Source organism: Zosterops lateralis (genome assembly GCF_965231275.1).
Source record: "Zosterops lateralis genome assembly, chromosome: 11".
In the NCBI taxonomy this organism is placed as follows: domain Eukaryota; kingdom Metazoa; phylum Chordata; class Aves; order Passeriformes; family Zosteropidae; genus Zosterops; species Zosterops lateralis.
In genome coordinates, this window is record NC_139771.1 from 21,594,856 (window position 1) to 21,617,433 (window position 22,578).

The following is a 22,578-nucleotide window of genomic DNA, read 5'->3' on the forward strand; positions in this document are numbered from 1 at the left end:
CCAGGGCTGCCCAGGGCTGGGGTACCCCAGAGCATCACCCCTCCCTCCCTCCCCTCTGCACCCGTTCTGGCCCTGCAGCTTTGGGGCAGGAGCACTGACAGATATTGTTCTTTTTTCTCTCTTTTTTAAGCCCCAGGGACTGTGCTGGGCTAGCACAGAATCTCAGAATGGTTTAATTATTGAAAAGGATGACCTTTACTCAGTTCCATCCTCCCTGGTGTGGGCAGAGACACCTTCCATTATCCCAGGTTATTCCAAGCCCCAGTGTCCAACCTGGCCTTGGGCACTGCCAGGGATCCAGGGGCAGCCACAGCTGTGCCAGGGCTGCCCACCCTGACAGGGAACAATTCCTGCCCAGTGTCCCATCTCCCCTGCCCTCTCTGAGGCCATTCCCCCAGTCCCTGTCCCTGTCCCCATCCCTGTCCTGTCCCTGTCCCATCCCTGTCCCTGTCCCATCCCTGTCCCATCCCCACCCCTATCCCATTCACGTCCCATCCCCATCCCTGTCCCATCCCTATCCCTGTCCCATCCCCATCCCTGTCCCATCCCTATCCCTGTCCCATCCCTATTCCCTCCCTGTCCCATCTCTATCCCCATCCCTGTCCCTGTCCCTGTCCCTGTCCCCGTCCCTGTCCCATCCCTGTCCCCATTCCCACCGCGGCCACGCCCCCACGCGCGCATTCCCCGCTTTCCATTGGCCCGGGAAGTTCCGGGCCGGGCCTGGATTGGCCCAGAGCGGCGCGAGGCCGCCGCGCGCGCCAATGAAAGGCGGCGCCGGGGGCAGCGCGAGCGGCAGCGGCGCGGGAGCGGCGGAGAGAGCGGAGGTGAGTCCTGAGGGGACACGGCCCGGGACACAGCCGGGGACAGCGGGACAGCCCGGGGAACGGCGGGACAGAGCCGGGGACAGCGGCACAGCCCGGGGAACGGCGGGACAGAGCCGGGGACAGCGGCACAGCCCGGGGGACAGCGGCACAGCCCGGGGAACGGCGGGACAGAGCGGGGGACAGCGGCACAGCCCGGGGGACAGCCCAAGGGACAGCGGCACAGCCCGGAGAACAGCGGGACAGCCCGAGGGACAGCCCAGGGCACACCGGGAGCGGCCCCGTCCCCGCGCGGATGTCCCCGGCAGGGCCGGGTGCGCTCCGGGCACCGCACGGCTGAGAAACGCTGGGGATTTTTTTTTTTTTTTTTTCCTCATCTCTGGGTTTTCCTGCTGGGACAGACCCCATCCCTTAAATTCTCCCTCCTCCCTGAGCCGTGCTCTGCAGTCCCCAGAGCCGCCCTGCCCAGCGCCGTGCCCGCCTTCCTGCTCATTTCCGTGCAGAAAGCGCTCCACCAAAGCTCCTGCTGGCAAAGCTGCTGTTTGCTGTCTGCATTAACTGGTGTAGGGCACGGCTGCGCTCCGCAGGGAGCCGCTTGTCCCCTTGTAGACCCTCAGGAAAGTTTACCCCGAGAAATGCCGGCTGTGCCCTGTGGGCCGCCAGGCGCTCCTGGCACGGCCCTGGGCCGGGACAGGGATCCTGGTGCCGGATAAAAGCCTGTGGAATGGCAGCAGCTGCTCCCGGGACCTTCCTCCGGGCACCTTTATCCCGGCGTGTCTGGGGGGTGAGTTCAGCAGCCCGTGTGAGCTCAGCCCGCCGTGATCCCTCTGCCCTGGGACCACCGGGGCACCCACAGCCTGCCTGTGCCCTGGGACCACCCTGGGCACCCACAGCCTGCCTGTGCCCTGGGACCACCCTGGGACCTCCTGGGCACCCACAGCCTGCCTGTGCCCTGGGACCACCCTGGGACCTCCTGGGCACCCACAGCCTGCCTGTGCCCTGGGACCACCGGGGCACCCACAGCCTGCCCGTGCCCTTGTTCCCTCTGCCCTGGGACCACCGGGGCACCCACAGCCTGCCTGTGCCCTCGGCTCCCTCTGCCCTGCGTGTTCCTGTCGCTGCTGGCCTTGGGGAAGCTCAGCCTGGCTGCTGTCAAGGTCTGGCACCTTCTGTCCCGTTAGGTTTGGCCTGAGCCCCTGCTGGATCCCGGGGAGAGCTGTTTACCTGGTTTTACTGGGAGCTGGTGTTCCTTGCAGGGCAGCAGGGCAGGGGCTGGTGTCTGACACGGCCTGGGTGAGCAGGCTGTGCTCCTCAGCATCCTCCTGCCCTGCTCTCCCTGAGACACACCGTGCTTTGAGGTGGGGCTGAGGGATTCAGGGTTTTTCCTCCTTCCCTCCCTGCTGATCCTGCTGGCTGCCCACCACGGGGACAGTGCCAGTGCTTGGTGACAAGGGCAGGGTGGTCCTGTCCTGGCAGGAGGTGGGCAGGGTCTGCTGTGTCCTCTCCCAGCAGGGCTGTGCTGCTGATCCCTCAGGCAGATCCACAGGCTCCTGGCTGCCGTGGGGAGGACACCTTTGGGTGCCAGCTGGAGCCCTCAAGAAGCTCTTGCCAGGCACTGAGTGGGGATGGGACCCTCAGGAGTGAAAGCTGAGCGTTTTTCCCGAGGCTGGTGCTGGCTGCTGGGCTGTGGTCAGCCTGGGGCTGCTGCAGCAGCAATTCCTGCCCTGTCTGGAGAAAGGGGCTCTGAGCAGGGCCAGGCTCCTGCTCCTCCTCTGAGCAGCCCCAGGCTGGGGGAGAATGCAGAGCAGGGCTGGGTCTGGGCACCAAGGAGGGCTGAGCAAATCCCTGCTGTGGGATAAGCCCTGCCAAAGCTGTTTCTGCACTGGAGGCACCTCCCAGGAGCTGCTCAAGCATCATCTGCAGGGGAGGCAGCAGGGAGGGCTCACAGTGCACCCCGGAAAGGCTTGTGAATGCAGAGACCACCAGAGACTGCCCAGAATGTGAGGCTGGACACTCAGCTCCCATCGGTGGAAGGGCAAAGGACAAATGTCACCTTTGATGTCACTACGGTGTGAGGCAGTAGCACAGGCTGTGCAGTGGAAGGTCAGCTCTGCTGGGGGACCCTCCCAGGGCTGAGTGAAGCCCCTGTGTGGGCAGGGGGTGCCCAGGCTCTGCACAGTTCTGTGCCTGGCTCCCCTCACCTCAACACTGCAGGATGAAAAGGGACGTCCCAGCTAATTTGTACTTCAAAAGGGATACGAAATGACATAATGAAAACAAGGAGAAAGAATAACACAGAGCCTGTATCAGTGTCTGAATAATCCAGGCCCAAACACAAATGGGTGTCTCTGCAGTAGACGGCTGTTTAATTTCCTGAATCCTGAGACGGGCACTTTTTCTGGGCACGGCGTGGAATACTGTCAAATTTTAATTTAGCTTGGCAGTGTCACACAGCCAGTCTGAGCAAGTCGGGGAAGGCAAGTCTGGAACTCATTAGAGCTTGTTGCGAGGCCCTGAAAATTTGATTTTCAATCACTGTTGGGTTTAATTATTGTTGATGTCTTGCCTAGCGTACTCTGGGATTCTTTCTGAGGAAATTAAAGCAGCATGAGTGGGACAGCATTCTGTTTGGCACGGGGCTTGTTTAGATTAAATTCTGAGTGGAGAGTTAAAGCTCCGAGCAGGGAGAAGGCGATGGCTGGCACGGTGTGAGGCTGGAGCTGGCCCAGCTGGCCAGGCAGGCTCTGGCCTTGTGTGCTGTTCTCACTAAACTCTGTCCCTTCTTGTCAGAACAACATAACCTATGGAGCTAAAAGTACCCGTCAAAGCCAAGGTAAAGTTTACTCAGTTAACACAAATTTGGGTTCTTTAACTTTTTCTTTCTTCAGTTCTTTCGGCGTGGGGCTTGCAAACAGCCAAAGCATCCCCCAGGACAGCAGGGATAAAGGGGCTCCAGGGTTTGGTCTGGGGGTCTTGGGAGAGGCAGGAGCTCCCTCTTCATCAGCAAAATACTTGGATGCTTGAAGAGTATCTGCAGATGGGGATGGCAGTGCTGGTTGGCCTGGGAGCTTGCACTGGTAAAGTCCAAAACCTTGGAGCTTTTCAAAACTTGGGAACTCAGCTTTGTGGTTGATGTTTTCACACCCTGGGTGCCTTGGCCAGGGTGTGCAGGGTGCCTGGGCTGAGCCCTGAGCTGTTCCACAGCCTGGCAGGTGCCTGGCTCAGGGGGAAGGGTGCTCAGCTCCCAAGGGACAGGGGATTTTCTGTGGTCCAGAGATTTTCTGTGGGCCACATCTGAGAGGCCTCTGCCATGTCCCAGAGCTCTGTGAGCAGTTTGGGCTGGTGGTGATGAGGATGCTGAGTGAGGAGCTGTGGAGGCTGTGCGCGGGTCCCTCGGAGATGCTGCTGCTCCACTCTGTGAACAGTCAGGGCTGTGAAAAAACAGCTTTATCTCGGCTCTGTGGGCTTGGACCATGAAACTGTGAACAGTTACACCCCTGGGAGTTGTTTGTCCCCTGCAGAGTTTTCCTGCTCGTCATTTCTGGTTGTAGCTGCCTCTAGCAGAAGCTCAGGTTCATTTTGGAGCTGGTGCCATCTGCAGAGCCACCCCTGGAGGATCAGGGGCTTGTCCCAGTGCTGGGGACAGGCCACACTTGGCTGGTGGCCCGGGGAGGTGGCTGTGACTGCCCTGGGAGCTGCTCTGTCCTCATGGGACAAACCCCACTGGCAGAGCAGAGTCCTTGTGCTGGAGCCCAGGGCAGGAAGCAGCTGCCACTGGGAAGCAGATGTGGATCTTAATGGAGAAACCTGCTCTGGGCAAGTATTTATAGACGTGGAATCATAAAGCAGCACAGGGGTTAAAGACTTTATTTTGGGACTTGGACTCAGAGCTACACTGAGTCAAATAAAATGCAATTTACAAATTACAAAATCCCTCTGGTCCTGCAGAGAGGCAGTGTCTGGAGTATTTGTTTAGGCTGGGATTTTTCTCCTCCTTTTAAAAGAAGGAAATACTGTAGTGCAGCCATCCAGGAAAGGCAGTACTCAGATGTCCCATCCCGGAGCTACTGTTCCATTTGGAGTTGGGGCTCAGAGAAAGGGGAGTATTTCCAGGCAGCTCTCTGCAGTTTCTGGAGAGCTGGAGTTTCCTAATGCTGGTACTGCCTTATTCCCCCCACTTTTACCATCCCACCTCCTCCCAACACTGACTCCATCCCTTGGTTACATCAGATGAGCACAGGAAAGTCAATTCCCCAAAGCATCCTGATGGTTGCCTGTGTCCTGCCAGCATTTGGGGTGGCACAGTCCCTCAGCTTCTGCCCGGCTTCAGGGCACCACCAGCCACAAATTCCCTTGGAATGTCCATGTGCTCCTTCTGGAAACCCTCGTGTGTGTTGCTCAGAACCAGCTCAGGCTATTTCCCAGTTTGTGTTGGGGCTGTGAAGCCCAGGGCTGATGCAGAGGCTGCAGTGCAGGGAGGGTGGGGGACAGGGATGGGGCCCAAGTGCCCACCCTCAGCTTTCTCCTGTTCCCCCCACTGTAAAGACCCTTCTCCTGCTGCTGAGAAGACACTTAGTCCTAAACCAGTTGTTTTATGGAAGTTTGATGGGAGCAGCTCTGTCAGTGTTCTGAGGGCCCCCATTCCCAATGTCATCCAGAACCTTCTCCTCATGTGGGAGATGGGAGGGACCCAGCTAATGAGATCCCCCTGAGCCCCTTGTCTGAGTGCTCTGAACTCTGCACATCTGCTGTTTAATTAACTTTGGGGGCTGTTCTTCCCACTCCAGACACTTCCTCACATCTTGGTTTGGGTTTATAATTAAGTCCAAGTATCTGAAGCACTGTTTGGCTTGTGAAAAAAATCTGATTTTTCAGCATTTGCCCTTCTGTTATCATTAATTCACACATTGTTAGTGAAGAAAGGAATGCTGCCAGCTATGTGCTCTTGGAACAGGGAGATATTTGCAGAGGCCCTGGTTGTTGGAGCTCTGTCATCCTGTAGGTTGGGATCTGGCAGCTCCACTGAAATAGTTTCCCCCAGTCTCAGTGCCTTTACCTGCTCTTTATGTTGCTAAAAGAAAAGGCAGCAAACTTCTTACTCTGCAAAGATTAACACAAAAAGTGCTTTCAGTATTCCAAATGATATCAACCCTTTCACTGATGCCTTAAATAAATGCAACAGAGAGAATTTGAGATGAAAGACAACCTTTTGTGGGGGAATTCTTTTCCTGTGAGTGTGGTAATTGGGATAATGCTTGCTTGGAATCTGGCAGGGAAACAAATTTCTTGCAGGTCATGATTACAATGGGTGTTTTCTATGAAAATGAGAAGAAAATAAATCAAAACATCCCTTTGCTGCTCTCAGAGCTGCAGTAGTGAGTGAGTTATTGGTTAATGCATTTCTAAGGGCAGTTGCTTGCCTTGCTCAGATCTTTTCCCCTTGCAGTTGCTGTCAAGGAGCCTCTCCTGAAGTGAAGAACAGCCCACAATGTCCCACCTGAGCTGAGCCTTCCTGAAGGGGGTTCAGGGGGTGTTTTGGGCTGTTCTGAGCCAGGACTGGGAGTTGGTTCCTGAGCTGGATCTCAGCAGACCTTAGGTGCAGTCAAGGAGGGGCCTTTGCAGCCCAAACCATCCTGTTTGCTGGCCATCAGCAGGAAAGGAGGAGTTCAGCCAAATGCCCAGTGTGAGAACTGGAGCTGCAGCATTCCCCTGGCTGGACAGACACCTCTTTTGCTGGATGTAAAGCAGTTATTGGAGGTCCTTAAGGAATTCTGAGCTAGCCCCAAATCCTGAAGGAAGTTTGAGCTACCCTGCTGTTATTGTGCAAGTTTATCTCCATTGTAGTCAAATAATGACAACAAATGATCTGCTCTCCATCCCTGTCCCCCAGCAATTGTGCTGAGCAGACTGGCCCCACCCATGTGAGTATTGTGTGGCTTTTCCCCGTCCCTTTGTTCACGGCTCTGTTTCAGAGTTAGCTGTAAATCCTCCAAACTCATTGCAGCTGGGGGAACCTCCCCGAGGGGTTCTCGAGGTGCCCCAGCCTCCCTGGAGCTGGGATTTAGGGTGGGGAATGTGGTGCCGAGGCTCGGGAAGGGTTTGGATGGAGCCTGTCGTGGCCACTGGGGAGCACTGGCTGCAGGGAGAGGTGAAACGAGGACCTCGGCTCTGAAGGGCTGTTGTGAACTTGGAGTAACTTTTTGGAAACCGGCTTTTCCTCTTCCCTCCCTAAAAAGGAGGAGAAAACATACTTGAGGTAGTTACGTGTCTCCAGCACCATTTTCAGTCTCCAAATAGGGTGTTGTGCAATAAATGCTTTTGGGATCCAGAAGCCTCTGTGGGAGCAGGAGGGCCCCCTTTGCCAGGCCCTTCTGGGCCTGTGGTGGTGGCTCTGTGTCCCCAAAGCCCTTTGTACGTATCCTGGCTGTGAGCTGGGCTGTGTCCTGGCTGTGAGCTGGGTCCTCCATGGTCCTGGATTAACCACCACACTGGCCAAGCTCCCTGAAACTCTGAACATGATTTCAGGCCCGAGTTCTGCAGGCTCTGCTGCCCCTGAGGAGGGTCTCTGGCACCAAACCCAACTTCAAACTGGTTTCAGAGGAGCCTTTGGCAAAGGGTCCTTGGCCAAGGTGACAGAACCAAGCCCCGTGTGGAGTCTCACTGAGCAGCAAACAGGGCTGGAGCCTGACCTGCTCAGAGCCAGGGCTCCATCTCACCAGAGCTCAGTGCCTCTTTCCAGAGGAGTCCTCAAGCTCTGAACCAAGCTGGAGCTGTGTTTGGGTTCTTTCCTTGTCACTTGTCACTCCAGGCTCTTTATTTTCGCTGTGCCTTTGGCTGCAGCAAACCATGGCATTACTGGTGTGCTCCTGACACTGCTCAGCAGTGTTTTTGTGGGTAGAGCAGCCTTGATTTCCTATCATTTCACTACCCAACAATTTCCTCTGCCCTGACTTGCTGTCTCTCCTCTAGCAGCAAGAATGCTGTGAGGCACAGAAAGCCAAAACAGAAATCTTGCAAGGAGTGTCTATCTAGTCCTGGTGAGCAGGATTTGCTTTTCTTCAGCCAGTTTGTTGACACAGGCCTGGGTTTGGGTTTTTGGTGCTTTTTTAAAAGCATTACAATTTTCTCCAAACCCTTTATCTTAAGGTGATGCCAAAGTTCAGCTGCAGCTCTCAGATGGGCTTGGGCATAGGTGGAGCCCGGGACAGTCAGAGCATTTGTTTCACATTATCTTACCAGCTTGGGGGTTTTTGCAGTATCTTGCATAATTTTTTGAGAGAAATCTCCTTTTATGCCGATGTGAGGAGCTGCAGCAGGGCGTGAGGAGCAGCTCTGCCCGGGCAGTGACGGGCACTGGCTCCTGTTGTGTTTGGCCCCTGCACAGGGAGGGCACTGAGGGTGGCTCAGGTCTCCCTCTGCTCCTGAAGGAGTGAGAGATAACACTCTCCTCCAAGCTGAGCCTGCCTGGGCTCCCAGAACCCTGAGGAAGTGCTGGCCCAGAGGGGTCTGAGCTGGCTGGGAGCCCTTTGGGCTGTGGGTTCCTGCACTGACACTTCTATGGGCTCCCAAGTGTCTGGGGAGGTTCCTGTGCTGCTTCTGCTACTGCCCACACCTCTCCCTGTGCCCTTCCCCTGGTGTGAATGAACCTCTTCCAAATGAGTTTATTTAATCCAGATGTTTGTATTCTAGATAAACCACCACTTGCAGGCCCTTGCTGATACTCAGCTCCTGTTTGACTCACTAAGAGCCGAGTCAGCTAAACCCCAGTGGGTACCTGGCTCCAGAGCTGGCAGGGTTGTGAGGGGTCTGTGGGAGTCCTCAGTGTCTTTATCTGTCCTGGACAGCTGGCACTTGGCTGAAGAATCAAAAACATCCTCTGTTTGGATATCAGAGGCAGAGGGGAGTATTTGGGTGTGTTAAGGCAATTTTTAAGATGTATTTTTATGAACTCTGGGGGTGAGAGGTCTTTTCATTGGCTTCAAATTGAGACAAACTGCAGGTGAAAATTCCAAATCTGATCAATGGCCCCCAAAGGCCGGGAGCTGTGAGACCTGTGTGTGTCCCCAGCCCTGATGGGAAATGCAGACTGGGCTGGCCAGAGAGATCAGAGCCCTGCCCACCCTGAGCCTGGGCACTGCCCTGGGGCTGCAGGTGTTGGTGTTTGAAGGCTGCAGGGTGTGCTGTGGTCTCTGGCTGCACAGGGTCCCATCACTGAGCTGGGGTGACGTTCCTGTGGTGCTGCCGTTGCTCCTGCTGGGCTCAGGACTGTCCTCGTTTCCCCTCAGCTCATTTTTACAGGGAACAAGCATGTCCTTCAGGCAGGAGTCTGACAGCTCCTGTATAAACAGCCAGGCTGAGATAAATTCAGTGTCTGCTGCTGTCACCTTGCCCTGGTGCCTCCTGCAGCGCTTTGTTTTTGTCTCCCGCCGTCCCAGCTGCGTTCCTCCCGTTCAAAAAGCCCTGGTTGGTAAATTCATGGCACAGGCAGTAAATAGGTTTATTTTATTAACCTTTCTGATGTTATGGGCTCCTGGTGTGGGTTTTTGCTCCTCTTTCTCCTGGTGGGAGGTTGTTGGGATGTGTCTGCAGCAGTGAACACCCATGGAGGGGTGACTTCCCTCTGCTTTCAGTGAGCAGCAAAAGGTGCAGCACAACCAGAGCCCCCTGTGTTATTCCACCACCACCTCTCCTCCCCAGAGCATTTTCTCACTGCATTTCCTGTTCAGTGTGGAAACCACCCCTAAAACCCAGTGCCAGAGGCATGGAAACCTGCCATGTTCCCAAAAGACACTTGGAGAAAGACCAAGGAGGTCCAATTAAAAATGTGTCGTTTTGCTTTTGGGTAAATTTGGGAGGGTTTTTTTTGGAGAATAAATTTAATTTATTTATTTATATTTATATATATATATATTTCTTTTAGTTGGTTTGGGAAAATAATTTTTTTGGAGAAAAGTGGAAAAAATTATTGATTTAACAAACGAAGTGTTTGTAAGTATAAAGAATGAATAATATGAAAGAACAAAACTTTTTGTTGTTTTGAAGAGAGATAGTAAAATTGAGAGATGTTTTTGTTGTGAGTTAGTTTAGTTTTTTATTAGTTTTAGGGTTTTTGGTGTTGGAAAATGTTGAGGTTTAGGTTTTGGTGTGTTGTAGGTGTAATATTTTGGTGTTTATTTAGTTTAGGATAGGTTTAAATAATTTTAAGGAAAATAAAAGAAAAAAAAACAGTTTAGGGAGTTTATTTTTGTTTTAGTAAAGCAAGTTTAGCATCAGTTATGGCAACACATCTCCATGTCTCCTGCTGGACCCTCTGACTTGTACAGATCCATGTGCAGTATATGAACTGGATATAAACTGGCTGAAAACTGCCTTTAAATGAGAGCTGAGGTGTCTGTGGGTGAGGTGAAGGTGGCTGTCCCGTGTGTGGGGATGTTCCCTGGGTTTGCTGTGCCAGCCCCTCCATCCTCCCTCCCTGTGAAAGGGAAAACCTTCATCCCAAGGCCCCTGGAATGAAGGTGTGGCAGGGTTGCATGGACATGGCCAGGTGGTGTTTGGGAGATGTGGGGCTTCCTGGGACACGAGGAATGGCTGAAGAAATCCCTGTCTGAAGGGAACACCCACTCTCAGTGCTGTCCCAGGCAGCCTCTGAGGATAAATCCTTCCCTGCTCTCTTGCAGATGTCGGGGAGCCAGCCCCAGGTGGGGAGAGGAGCGCCGTGTCTGCGCTGCCGAGGGCTCTGCCCGGCCTTCGAGCCACACTCCTGGAGGTAACCCTGCTCCTGCCCTGCATCCTCAAATGTGCCTGCTGACACAGCAGCTCGTTATTTGATACTTTATTTCTAGTTTTTCCTCTTAGGAACACAAATTGGGGTAAATGGCCCCTGATAGCAGCAGCTGTGGGGAGCAGAGCAGGACAGTGCCCAGCTCAGGGGCTGCCCCCTGCCCCAGCAGGACCACAAAGGGGCTGTCAGATGGGATGCAGACATCCAGATGTCACTAATTAATAGAGAATTAGTGCCCTCTGAGCTGTCTCACAAACACTGGGCTCCCCTCTGTCCCTGGGGAGTCCCTGGGCCCGTGGTGGTGGTGCAGGGAGGCTGTGGTCCAGCTGTACTGCTGCAGCTGGAATGCCTTGGATGCCTTCAGCTCCCACTTGTGACACCTCAGCTGTGTGAAACCCAAACTTTAAAGCACTCAGTTGGTGGAAGCACAACCATTTTTTTATTGACTCCATTAAAGGCTGGTTGGAGTCATTCTTACTCCAAGATCCTGCTGAAATCCTCAGGGTTGTGTCAGAGTTATTTTGCCCCTTTTGCTGTTAGTGTTTGATGGCAGTGCTGGCCACCAGAGTGTTCTTAGACACTTGTCTGTGTGATTTATACCTATTATCATTCAAATTACAGTCAATTAAGCATCACTTCCTTCCAGCAGTCCCTTTTTTAATGGCATGTAAAGATTCATAATAGGCAAGGCTGGTGCTGGTCTGTTGGAATCTGGTGAGGGACTAATCTCCAATCTAGTGATGCTTGAAGGGCTTTCCGGAGTTCAGGGGAAGCAGCAGCTCCCCGTGGGTGGGAGGCAGCAGATTTTGTAGTGCCGGGACACAGGGAATGGCTTCCCACTGCCAGAGGGCAGGGCTGGATGGGATATTGGGCAGGAATTGTTCCCTGGGAGGGTGGGCAGGGCCCAAGGCCAGGTTGGACATTGGGGTTGGAGCAGCCTGGGACAGTGGGGGGTGTCCCTGCCATGGCAGGGTGACACTTGATGACCTTTAAGGTCCCTCCTAACTCATCCCATTCCATCCCGAGCTTTCTGTCCGTGCCCTAAGCCCAGTTTGGCCCCTGGGAGGGGCTGACACCCCACGGCTGAGCCGCTGTGTGACCCCTGGCCCAGCTGACAGCTCCTGCTCTCTCGTGGGGCACAGGAAGATCTGCAAGTCGTGCAAGTGCAGCCAGGAGGAGCACGGGTTGAGCTCGGAGCTGGACGATGACCGCAAGATCGGGCGGCTGCTCTCGGGCTCGGGGCACGCCTCGCTGACCGCGCGCCTCAAGGGCGGCGACGGCGCCCGCATCTACAAGAGGAACCGCATGATCGTCACCAACCCCAACATCTCGGGCAAGGACCCCACCTTCGACACCATCACCTACGAGTGGGCCCCCCCGGGGCTCACCCAGAAACTGGTAAGGGGGTCCAAGGGGCTGGGGAACAGGGCTCTGCTCTGGGATAATGTTATTGGGGAAAACCAGCAAATCATGGTTGGCCTCAGAGAGCAGAGATGTACAGAGCACTCCGTGTTTTGGGAAACTGTGTAAATAAGCAGAGTAGGTAGGAGAGGGGGATGGAATCCCTTTGGGGTTTTATAGGTTTGTTTACATTTCTAGGAGAAGTCTTAATGGATTTTACAAGTAGAAAGCTCACTCTTTTGGTAAAGCTCATCTGCTGTAAAAGCATGGCTGAGGAGAGATCCCATCCCTGCTGTCCTGCAGCCCATGTCTGCCCCAAAGCCCCAGGCTGGATGTGAGAATGACTCCTCCAGCCCTTCTGGGGGGTCTGGGCTGGGCAGGCAGGGGAGCAGGAAGGGGTTTGGCCTCTGGTGGGCAGCTGGGTGGTTGTGCCTCAGGGCTCCTGTCCTGCTCTCAGAGAGCATCCCTGTGCTGCTGGAGGGGTCATTCCCTGGAGAGTGGGCTCAGAGGCCTCATTCCCGGGGTCCCTCACCCTCCCTTTGATGGAGAACAGCAGCCCATCCCTGTTCCCAGCCATGAGGAGTTTCCTGCCCCCAGGAGCAGGAGGGCTCCTTGTGCCCAGGCATGTAGCCTGGCTGAGAGCTGAGCTCTGAGAGCTCCTGTCTGCATGGGCAGAGCTCTGCCCAGCGCTGCTGCCAGCAGAACCACTCTCACATCGACCTCTGGAGCTGGGAATTTTTTCCTTACCGTTAAAGCATAATCTGATCCAAAGGAAAAATATGTTACAAAGAGAGCTCAGGGTAAAAAGGCGAGTTAGGGAGGGTGGTCCTGTTCCGAGGGCTGGATCCAAAACCAAGCCCCCAGCCCAGCCCCACCTCCCTCCCGTGCCTGGTTTCCATCTGGAGCAGCTGTGTGGGAAGGGGTGGAAGTGGTTTTCAGCATGTGGAAGTGTGAGCCAGCAGAACGTTTCTTCGGGAATGCATTTAGGTGCCTTTTCCCTGTGCTGTGGTGTAAAACTGTTCTGTATTCCACTGTCAGCAGTGGGGAAGAGCTTCTGCTCCTCAAATGAAACAAAGAGCTGCAAGGTGTTGGTACAAATAGCTGAAAGCTGCTGAATATGCAACCAGACCTTTCTAAAGAAGAATTTTGGGATACAGAAGTGAAAGTGCAGCTGCAGCCCCCAGAGCCAGAGTGGTTAATTCCGTTTAAATGCCTGGGGCAGGGTCAGCCCCTTGCCCTAAAGGATGCCCAAACTCTGTGGCTTCTGGGCTGATTTTATCTTCCATGGCCCTAAACCTGCCCTCGTGGGAGCCCAGTTCTTCCCTCCTGCAGCATCCAGCTCCATCCCTGTGCTGCTGGCAAGGAGAGCAGCTCTGAGGGTACAAAATATCTCTGGTTAAATTTGATAAAGAGAACTCAGGGTAAAAAGGGGAGATGGGGAGCATGGTCCTGTACCAAGAGCTGGATGCAAAACTAAACCTCCAGTCTCACCCTCCTGATGGGGGAGATTCAAAAACTTCCATAAAGGTTCTGATGTCTTTATAGTGCCTGGGCAGGCTGGAATAGATCTTGGTTCAAGTAAACAACAAGCAGGAGCTTTGGAGACAACCTTGATAAATCCTGGCTTGCAGATCGACTTGACAAACTTTGAGAAGTGTTGGATGTCAGCCACTCTCGGGATAGTTTCAAAGGGATTTGGGCCAAGAAGCTGTTAGTGCACAACTGCCTTGCTGCAGTGGTTTCCTCCTGAAGGCAGGCTGGAAACTTGGGATGCCTTTTAACCTTGTTTTGCTGAAGTGGATGGTCGATAATAGGAGGAAGTTCAGAGCATGTTCTTGTTAAGCTGTGCCTGCAGAAGTCATGAAGCAGATACTCGGGTCCTTGGGGAGAGTGAAAAGAACAGCTCATAAAACAGCCCCAAGATCCAGTAGTGAACAGTGAAAACTAAAATGCTCTTCCTCCAAATTGCCTGCACTCAGGCAACATAGTGAAGCATTGCCCGTAACAATAAGTGATAGCAGCAGATGTAGCAACTTTTTCTTATTTTTCATGACAGTTTTTGGTGTCAGGTTGGATTGTTTTTTCCCCCCTAATCTTTTGTCTGGACACACTTTTATGACATCTGCAATTATAACTTCAAGCATTGCCTTGGTCAGGGAGTGAAATCCCACTGCATGTCTGGGCAGACACTGAAAGCTGTCCCTGGGGAGGCTTTAAGGAAGCCTTTACAAAAGCCTTGAGGCTTTGCTTTCCTCTCTCAGCACAGTTCGTACTGGGAATGGAGATCTGGGGGTGGAGTGGAGCAGGAGGCTCCAGGTGCCCCTTGCTCTGCCATCAGTGGATTAAGGATTTCTCCCACTGAGATCCCACCACGCTGCTGCTCTGCTGGAGCTCCTGGTGGTCCTGGTCACACAGCAACAATTCTGTTGTTTCCTGTCCATTCGTGGGGCAGTGTCTGTGTGAGCCTGGGAGGAGCAGTCGGGGAACTCTTTCTCTTTCTCCTGTCATTCCTCTTAGGATTCCTCATGTCTGTGAAAGCCATTTGTGCACCAGATCTCTGCCCCAGCATCCCACAGCTCTCCAAGCACCACCTCCTCCCACAGGGCAAGAGCCTTCCCAGGAAACAGGACATCAACCCTGCCTCTGCCCAGGGGCACAGTGTGCTGTGCTGACGTCTGATACCCCAGTGTGCAGTGATTTTAACCTGCACCCCAGAGGTGGGGAAGAAGCCCTGCTCCCATCGAATCATTATCTGCTGCAGTTCCAAACTTCCTGTCAGGAATTCCGCCCGGCAGCGCTGCTGAGAGCGGCCAAGGTGGAAATGACTGGGAGTTTTTTCCTGAAATGCTGAAGAGTTCAGTGCTGTGCAAACATTTGTGTTGAAAAGCCCAGCCTGAACCAGCCATGTGCCACAAACAGTTAAATCTCTTTGCTGGGTTTTTTAAGATGGAGCTCTCAAGGGCTGACCCAGTAAGAGGCAAATCCAGTGCAGCTGGACCTGGTCTAACAGGGAATGGCAGGGGCCCAACTGGCTGCCCTGCCACTCCTCACACTACAATAGGAAAATGCCGAGTGGGAAACTCCCTTCCCTTGTTCCCGGCCAGGAGAAGTTAACTGCATCCACAGGCACTCACCCAGCCCGAGACAGGGAGGGCTTTGCTCTGCTCTTGAGGCAGTGGCCAGTTAACTCAGAGATTTCATTTTGGGCAGTTTCTGGGCATTTCCTTTTTGTGTCACAGGGCATTGGTGACCAAACACCTTCCCTCTGCTGTGAAATCAGCAGCCAGGTGCAATTGGTGGCTGTCAGTGTCACAGACACAACTGCTACCTGATTTCTTTCCTGTGTTGTGATGGTTTCATTAATTGATGAAGGGTGATTTTTTTCACTGTGAGCTGCGCTGCACACAGGCCCATGGAGCTCTGGGGTGCTCAAATATAAAACCTACAGACTTTGCATGCAGCCTATGACAACTACTGTATTACCATATCATTTTATATTCTAAACTCTAAAGACTACTTTATGTACTTGTTTCCTGATGCCTTGGCAGGGTGGAAAAGCTACATTCCTGAGTCCTTTTGTTTTCCTGTCCTTCCACCCATCTCCAGCTCATCCCCATCTTCCTGCCTGCCATGATCACATCTCAAAGCTGAAATTCATTTCTATTTCACTCACAGCTTTTACATCTCCAGTATTTCTTACCAGGGAATTATATTCACAAGCCCTTCCTGTCCCATCTTTCCCAACACTCATTGAGCAGGTGTCTCTCTCCCACAGGCCATGCAGTCCATGGAGCTGCTCCCCAAGGAGCTGTAGCTCATGGAGCTGTTCTCTCTCCCCCAGGCCATGCAGTACATGGAGCTGCTCCCCCCGGAGCTGCAGCCCGTGGCGGGCACGGAGGGCGCTCTGCACCGGCGGCGGCGCCTGGCGCGGCAGCTCCCCCTGCACGACCAGGACCCGGCGCAGTGCCGCGGGCTGGCCGAGGGCGAGCACAAGCTCATGGAGGAGTTCGTGAAGAGGTACAAGGCCGAGGCGCTGGGAGTCGGGGAGGTGGCGCTGCCGGGCCAGGCCGGCGGCGGGAAGGAGGAGGAGAAGCCCCAGGACAAGAACATCGAGCCCGGCAGAGCCCCCGAGTCACCCAACGGGACCCTGGAGAGCACGGCCACGGCTGGGAGCTATGTGAGTGATGATGGGATGGGATGGGATGGGCTCAGGGAGCCACTGGGAATAGATTCAGTCTCAGCTCTAGGGGGAGGGTGAGCTGTGCCTGGTCCCCATCCTGCTCCCAGGGGATTCTCCATGCCTGCTGCAGGTGCTCAGTCATATCACGATGCTTTGGAGCAGCACTGTGAGAGCCTGGACAGCCCCTCTGCTCCAGCCAGCCCTGCTGGGCACAAGGCTCCACCTGGCAGGGCTGATGGGGGCTGTTCTCCTCTTCTTCCTTTCCCTTTCTCTGCAGCCAAGGCCTTGCTGAGCCCCCAGGGTCAGGGAATTCTCGCTGGGGGAACTGGTTTGAGCTCTGGGTTCTTGGCAGCTCTGAAAGGTTGGGCATGACACATCCCTGGATGATCTGGGTGGTGTGTGGGGTGGTATTCAGTTGAAAGCTGGACTGGATGGTCTTGGAGGTCTTTTCCAACCTTTACCATTCTGTGATGCAGGTCAGTATTTCCAGGTGGGCTTCTTACCCAGAAAGAGCACAAAAGACAGGAGGAGAAGGCTCTGTCCAGCTAACACAGAGCTGTGAACATGGAGATAAGTGTTCCCAGGGCTGTAATCACTCTGTGGAAATGTAAACAGCTGCCCTGGGTCCCTGGGCACACAAATACATTTCCACAGAGAGAAATGGCTGAGATTCCTCAACAGCCTTTTAGATTTATATTCCCCCAGCGCTGCCTGGAGTGGCTGCTGAACAGATGCTTATCATAAAATATGGTGAGTGGAAATACCTTGTCCTGGTCCTTGTGAGGGTGACTTCCAGCAGAGGATTTAAAGCTGAAAAACCAAATGGTGTCCAAGTGTTTTTAAGAGGAGATTCCTTCCTGCCATTCCTGCACTGAGGTTGTACATGTAAAGAGCAGTTTTCATTTTCAGCCCATATTGGGTAATGTCTCCCCTCTGCCATGGTCTGTTAATGTACTTCTGACTTTGAATCCAGTGACACACTAAAGATTTTCACTATTGCAACAAAACGCTGGATTTTAAGATAAAAAATAACCAAAAAAGGAAGGCTCCCTTTAAACAGATCAATAAGTCATCCTAGCATGAGGGTTTACTTAAACTATGAGTTTGTCCTTTCAAATAAATAAATACATAACTGTGATGTTATTCTCCTTAGTTTGAAGCATCATTTCTCTCAAGGCACCAGCTGAAAAATGGAACAGCTCTCCCAGCAGTGGCAGATCCACTGGGACAGCCAGGCTGTGCAGCCCAGGCCACGGCAGAGCCAGGAGGGACTGACTGGGGCCACTGGCCCTGCTGAGCACGTCCCTCATCCCCCTGCACGTCCCTCATCCCCCTGCGCGTCCCTCATCCCCCTGCACGTCCCTCATCCCCCTGCACGTCCCTCATCCCCCTGCGCGTCCCTCATCCCCCTGCACGTCCCTCATCCCCCTGCACGTCCCTCATCCCCCTGCACGTCCCTCATCCCCCTGCACGTCCCTCATCCCTCTGCACGTCCCTCATCCCCCTGCACGTCCCTCATCCCCCTGCACGTCCCTCATCCCCCTGCACGTCCCTCATCCCCCTGCACATCCCTCATCCCCCTGCACATCCCTCATCCCCCTGCACATCCCTGCTGCAGGTCTGTCCCACAGAGCACAGAATCCTTACCCCCCTCTAGAACTGGGAACTCCTCTGGTGGCACCAGTCACTGCCCTGGAATCAAATCAAATCCTGAGAAAATTGATCCAAATTAGTCGTTGTTGCCAAAAGCTTGAGGGCAGCAGTGCAGGGAGTGCTCAGAGTGCTGGAGGTGTCAGGGAGCTCCTTCCCTGGGAGCTGGGGATGAGCAGGGTGGGAAAGCTTGGGAGAACAGGACACTTTTTTGGCCAACACCTCTGGTAATTCAGCCAATAAAGTCTTCACTCCTCTGCTTGCATGATGGAGAGGTAAAAGGAGCACTAAACTGTAATCCCACCTCAGATTTGAAGAATCGTTTCTTTGTAGCATGTAAATAGCAGGATATGGAGGTCATACAATGCTTGGGAAAAGCCCTGTGAATAGTTTTTCCTCTGAATAATTTCCATAGAAAGAAACAGCAAAATAAGTTGGGTTTTTTTAACAGTTCTTGTTGGCAAGAAACTCGAGCTCAGGGGTTGGAAACTGCTGTGTTTGTTCTTGCTTTAGATCCTGCAAGATAAGCAGGGCTGGGCTGCTGTGTCTGTGGCTCTTGGGGCTGTCGGAGCAGAGGCAGCTGCAGGGTCTGGCTCTGGGAATGACCCCAAATCTGGTGCCTCAGGGAGGCCTTGGGGGCGCAGGGAAAAGGCTCAGTGGGGTGTGATGGTGCAGAGCCCCTGGGTGCCCTGTGTCCCCTGTGCCCCTGAGGGCTCTGCCAGCTGCTCCATCCTGTGTGGATCAGGCACACCGGGAATGCCACAGCTCCTGCCCCGTGCTGAGTTCCCCCTTCACTGACGTGGAAACGTGTCTGAAGGCCTCGGTGGTGGAAGGAGCAGTGTCAGCACACGTATCCCCTTTCAGCTGCATCAACAGCCAGGCCAGGAAACGTTCTGTCTCCTCCAGCACTGTCAGCCTGGATTTCCTGGGAAAACGGGCAGTGCCTGGTGGGGCAGTCACTGCAAACCCTGCTGAGGGAGGGGATGGTGAAACTGTGGGGTGCTGGAAGATCAGGGACCAGAGAAAACCCCCTGGGGGTGCAGCAGGCCCCGTGGCCTCTGCTGTGGAACAGGAGAGAGGAGGGGAAGGAAACTTGGTCAGTGCAAATAGCAGGGGCCCAGCATTCCATGTGAGATGGGGCAAGGGGCTGGCACTGGTGGGAATTGTCCCTTTTCTGTCCCTGCCCCATCTCCCTCATGGCCTCCTGCAGCCCAGGGGCTTGTGACAGTTCTGGCTTCTTTTTCTCTCTTTGCCAAGGTCGGGATGGTTAATTGGAATCCAACAGGGACTGTTAGTTTACTTTGCTACTGAGAAATCTTGGGTTTGTGTTTCCTCCTCTCCTGAGCATTTTGGGCAAGTAGAAGGTGTCTCTGCCCATGGCAGGGGGTCAGAACTGGGTGAGCCTTAAGGTGCCTTCTAACACAAACCATTCTGTGGTTTTATTATTACACCTATGAGAAGCTGTTGACTTAAATTGAGGTGTTTGTAAGTCATGATCTGATCCCAGGGGCATTGCCAGTCCCTGAGCCAGTGTCACCACAGCCCGTGGGACACACAGGCTGCTCCCAGCCTCACTGGGGATTGGATCCTGCCAGCTCCTGGTGCAGCTTTTAATCTGGCTCTTCACTAATCACAGCATCACTCTGCAGGCACAGAGAAAGGGTAAACCCAGTTGGTCTCCTGTGTAATGTGCACGGATGCCATTAATCTTGAGATTAATCACGTCTAATTCTGGCTCTTTGGCCTGTCAGAAATGGAAAACACTTGCTGAAATCTGCGGAGTGACAATTGAGTTAGGCTCAGACAGAAAGCAGAGAAAAGACCACAGTTCCTGATCTCTTTTCAGATTTACATCTTTGATGTGCTGCACTCCTGCACTATAGGAATTCTTAACTTTTCCTTTGAGAACCTTTGGATTTTGGGTGAAGGTTTTAGTTCGGGAGGGGCCCCAAAGGGACCTTCAGAAGTGAGCTCCTCTTCCTCCTGTGCCCATGCACTGGAGGTCCCGAGGAGCCTTTCCCGTGGGTGCAGGACTCGGGGCTCCGGTGGTGGGATCAAGCACTGCCTTGCTGTGCCCACCCCACCATTCCCAGCCCTGAGCGCTGTCCCTGTCCCGCAGCGCTGTGCCAGCTGCCAGCAGGAGGTGCCCGGGGACTGCCCCGTGGTGTACGCCGCCCTGGCCGGCTACTCCCGGCAGTGGCACCCGGGCTGCTTCGTGTGCTGCCGCTGCGCCGAGCCCCTCGTCGACCTCATCTACTTCTGGAAGAGCGGGGCCGCCTGGTGTGGGCGCCACTACTGCGAGAGCCTCCGGCCCCGCTGCGCCGGCTGCGACGAGGTACGGGCAGCCTGAGACCTGGGAGTGACCAGGGTCCCTGTGATCCCCCCTGTGCCAGGACTGAGTCCCTGTGATCCCCCCTGTGCCAGGGCAGAGCCCCTGTGATCCCCCTGTGCAGGGCAGGGAGTGACCAGAGTCCCTGTGATCCCCCTGTGCCAGGGCAGAGTCCCTGTGATCCCCTGTGCCAAGGCAGGGAGTGACCAGAGTCCCTGTGATCTCTCTGTGCCAGGGCAGAGTCCCTGTGATCCCCTGTGCCAGGACTGAGTCCCTGTGATCCCCCTGTGCCAAGGCAGGGAGTGACCAGAGTCCCTGTGATCTCTCTGTGCCAAGGCAGAGTCCCTGTGATCCCTCTGTGCCAGGGTGGGACCAGCTGGAGACCCTCTGATACCACTAATGCTGGGGGAGAACCACCATTGTTCTACCAGCTGGCACAAGGTGACCTTTACAGGTCCCTTCCAACCCAAATCATCCTGTGATTATTTTATGACCTCCATGGCTGATGGGCTTGGTGGGAGGTGTGGGGCTGGTTCTCCCTGCTCCTGCCACGCTCCAGCTGGGTGAGGTGGTAGAAATAAGCAGTTGTCTGTCTGTCTGTCTGTCTGTCTGTCTGTCTGTCTGTCTGTCTGTCTGTCCCACAGCTCATCTTCTCAGAGGACTACCAGCAGGTGGAAGGGCTGGCCTGGCACAACAAGCACTTTGCCTGCCTGGAGTGTGAGACGCTGCTGCTGGGCAAACCCTTCACCCTGGCCAAGGCCAACCTCCTGTGCACCACCTGCAGCCAGAGCAGGGTCTGAGCAGGGCAGCCCCACCAGGACTGGGGGCATTGGAAATACAGCACAGGGGGAAGGTTAAAATATGTAAGAGTCTGACTATTCACTTGCAAGCAGCTCCAGATGCCCTTGTATCCAGCACAGCCTGAGGGAAGAATTTCCTTGGGGTCCTTTGGGGTGTGACAGGGAGCCCTTGTGCCCACGGGTGGGAGGTGCAGGGTGTACCTGGCCACGAGGACCTGGAAAGGAGGGGCTGGGCTGGTTTTTATCAACTCTGTCCAACCTTCTTATGACTAAGATCTTGCAATAGTCTTTTGGAAATAACACATCTCAGCAGTAACTTCTGGCGTACTAAAGCTACAGTTGTGGTCAAAAACAAGGGGTGTTTGTGGTTTTTAAATCCTTACTGGAATTAGGCTAACAGGCTGCTGCCACTGTGCCAAGGCAGTGGGCTTGAGGAATTTGATCAACTTGCTGAAAGCAAATGACAGAAAACTGCAGCCACACGCAGCTGGGGCTTTGTCCTGTGCAAAGATGCAAAAGCAAGGAGTGGGCACAGGGCTGGGGCCTCACCCTGCTGAGAGGGCAGGGCTGTGCCTGCTCAGTGACTGACTCAGCCCATGGAGCTGCCTCCCTGGAGCTGGAATGGGAAGAATTTTGTGGAAAACAGCTTTACAGCCTCAGCTGTCTTGGGGGGCAGAGTGCGTGTGTGTGTCCCTGAGGTGCTGCAATGTCACTTTTTCCCTGCAATACTTCAATGACCCTTCCTAGTGCCCAGGAGTTGGACCTTGCCCTGGGAGCCAAAATCTTCCTGCCTGGGCTCTGCCCTGCTCCTTGTCCCACAGCTCTCCTGTGCCTCTGGGGTCTGGTGCCACCCCAGGATCTGAGTCCCTGCAGGCACTGAGTCCCTGCAGGTCATATTTGTTCCCTACACCAAGTGATGCTTCTGATACTCCCAGAAAACATCAGGTAGTCCAGGCTGGCAGCTGTCTGTGCTCACTCTGCTCTGTCACACTGAGGATCTGCGTGATTTGCCAGAGAACTGGGATATTTTCTCACTGAGGTGAGTGTCCAAGGAGCTCACAACTGCTGGGGGCTCTTTCTGCTCAGCAGCCTCTGGTTTGTCCTCAAGGCCTGCTCCCCTTGGTGGGGGTTTGCTGGTTTGTGCTGAAATAACTCAGAGATGAGTTGGGTGAAGCTGGACCTGCTGCAGGGCTGAGCAGGTGAGCTCTGCTCCTGCCTCAGGGACAGGTCTGGGGCATTCCTGGTGCCTCCAGCAGCCCTGTCCCAGCCCCTGGGGTGACACTGGGGTGCCCACGGGAGCCAAGGGAAGGAGCAGAGGGGGGTGAGGTCCCTGCCAGCCCCCATGGGTGGCACTTCTGCTGCATTTGGGGATCCACATTTACACATGAGCACTTGAGGAGTGGTAACCCTCTCCTCTCCCCTGCTTGGGGAGCTCTGGGGGAAAAGGGGATCCCCTTCCAGCCCAGACAGGGTTAAAATCCAGCCGAGGCTCAGGGGTGGCAGTGGAGAAGAGGTGGTTTCTGGCTGCAGAGGAATGCGGGTGGGAGCTGGGGAAATGTCAGGGCAGAGGAGGGGTTTGGGGGAGCACTGGGCTGCCCCTCTCCTCTCCCCAGCCC

The 22,578-nt window shown here is 54.5% G+C and overlaps 1 protein-coding gene across 1 annotated transcript; it reads left to right on the plus strand.

Moving 5' to 3' along the window:
- The first annotated feature begins 807 nt into the window (after positions 1-807).
- On the plus strand, positions 808-22,359 carry LMCD1 (LIM and cysteine rich domains 1). The gene is made up of 6 exons (XM_083869794.1): positions 808-824; positions 10,499-10,587; positions 11,745-12,000; positions 15,845-16,180; positions 19,953-20,168; positions 20,807-22,359. Exons 2-6 carry the CDS (start codon positions 10,499-10,501, stop codon positions 20,960-20,962), a joined length of 1,053 nt encoding a protein of 350 aa, XP_083725920.1. The 5' UTR covers positions 808-824; the 3' UTR covers positions 20,963-22,359.
- Positions 22,360-22,578: the final 219 nt, after the last annotated feature.

What these genes read in the sequence shown, in the direction of transcription:
- LMCD1 (XM_083869794.1), top strand. Translation starts at nt 10,499, where the DNA reads ATGTCGGGGAGCCAGCCCCAGGTGGGGAGAGGAGCGCCGTGTCTGCGC. An exon ending in TTCGAGCCACACTCCTGGAG is followed by an intron (nt 10,588 to 11,744) that starts GTAACCCTGCTC and finishes CGTGGGGCACAG; the next exon opens with GAAGATCTGCAAGTCGTGCA. An exon ending in CGGCCACGGCTGGGAGCTAT is followed by an intron (nt 16,181 to 19,952) that starts GTGAGTGATGAT and finishes CCTGTCCCGCAG; the next exon opens with CGCTGTGCCAGCTGCCAGCA.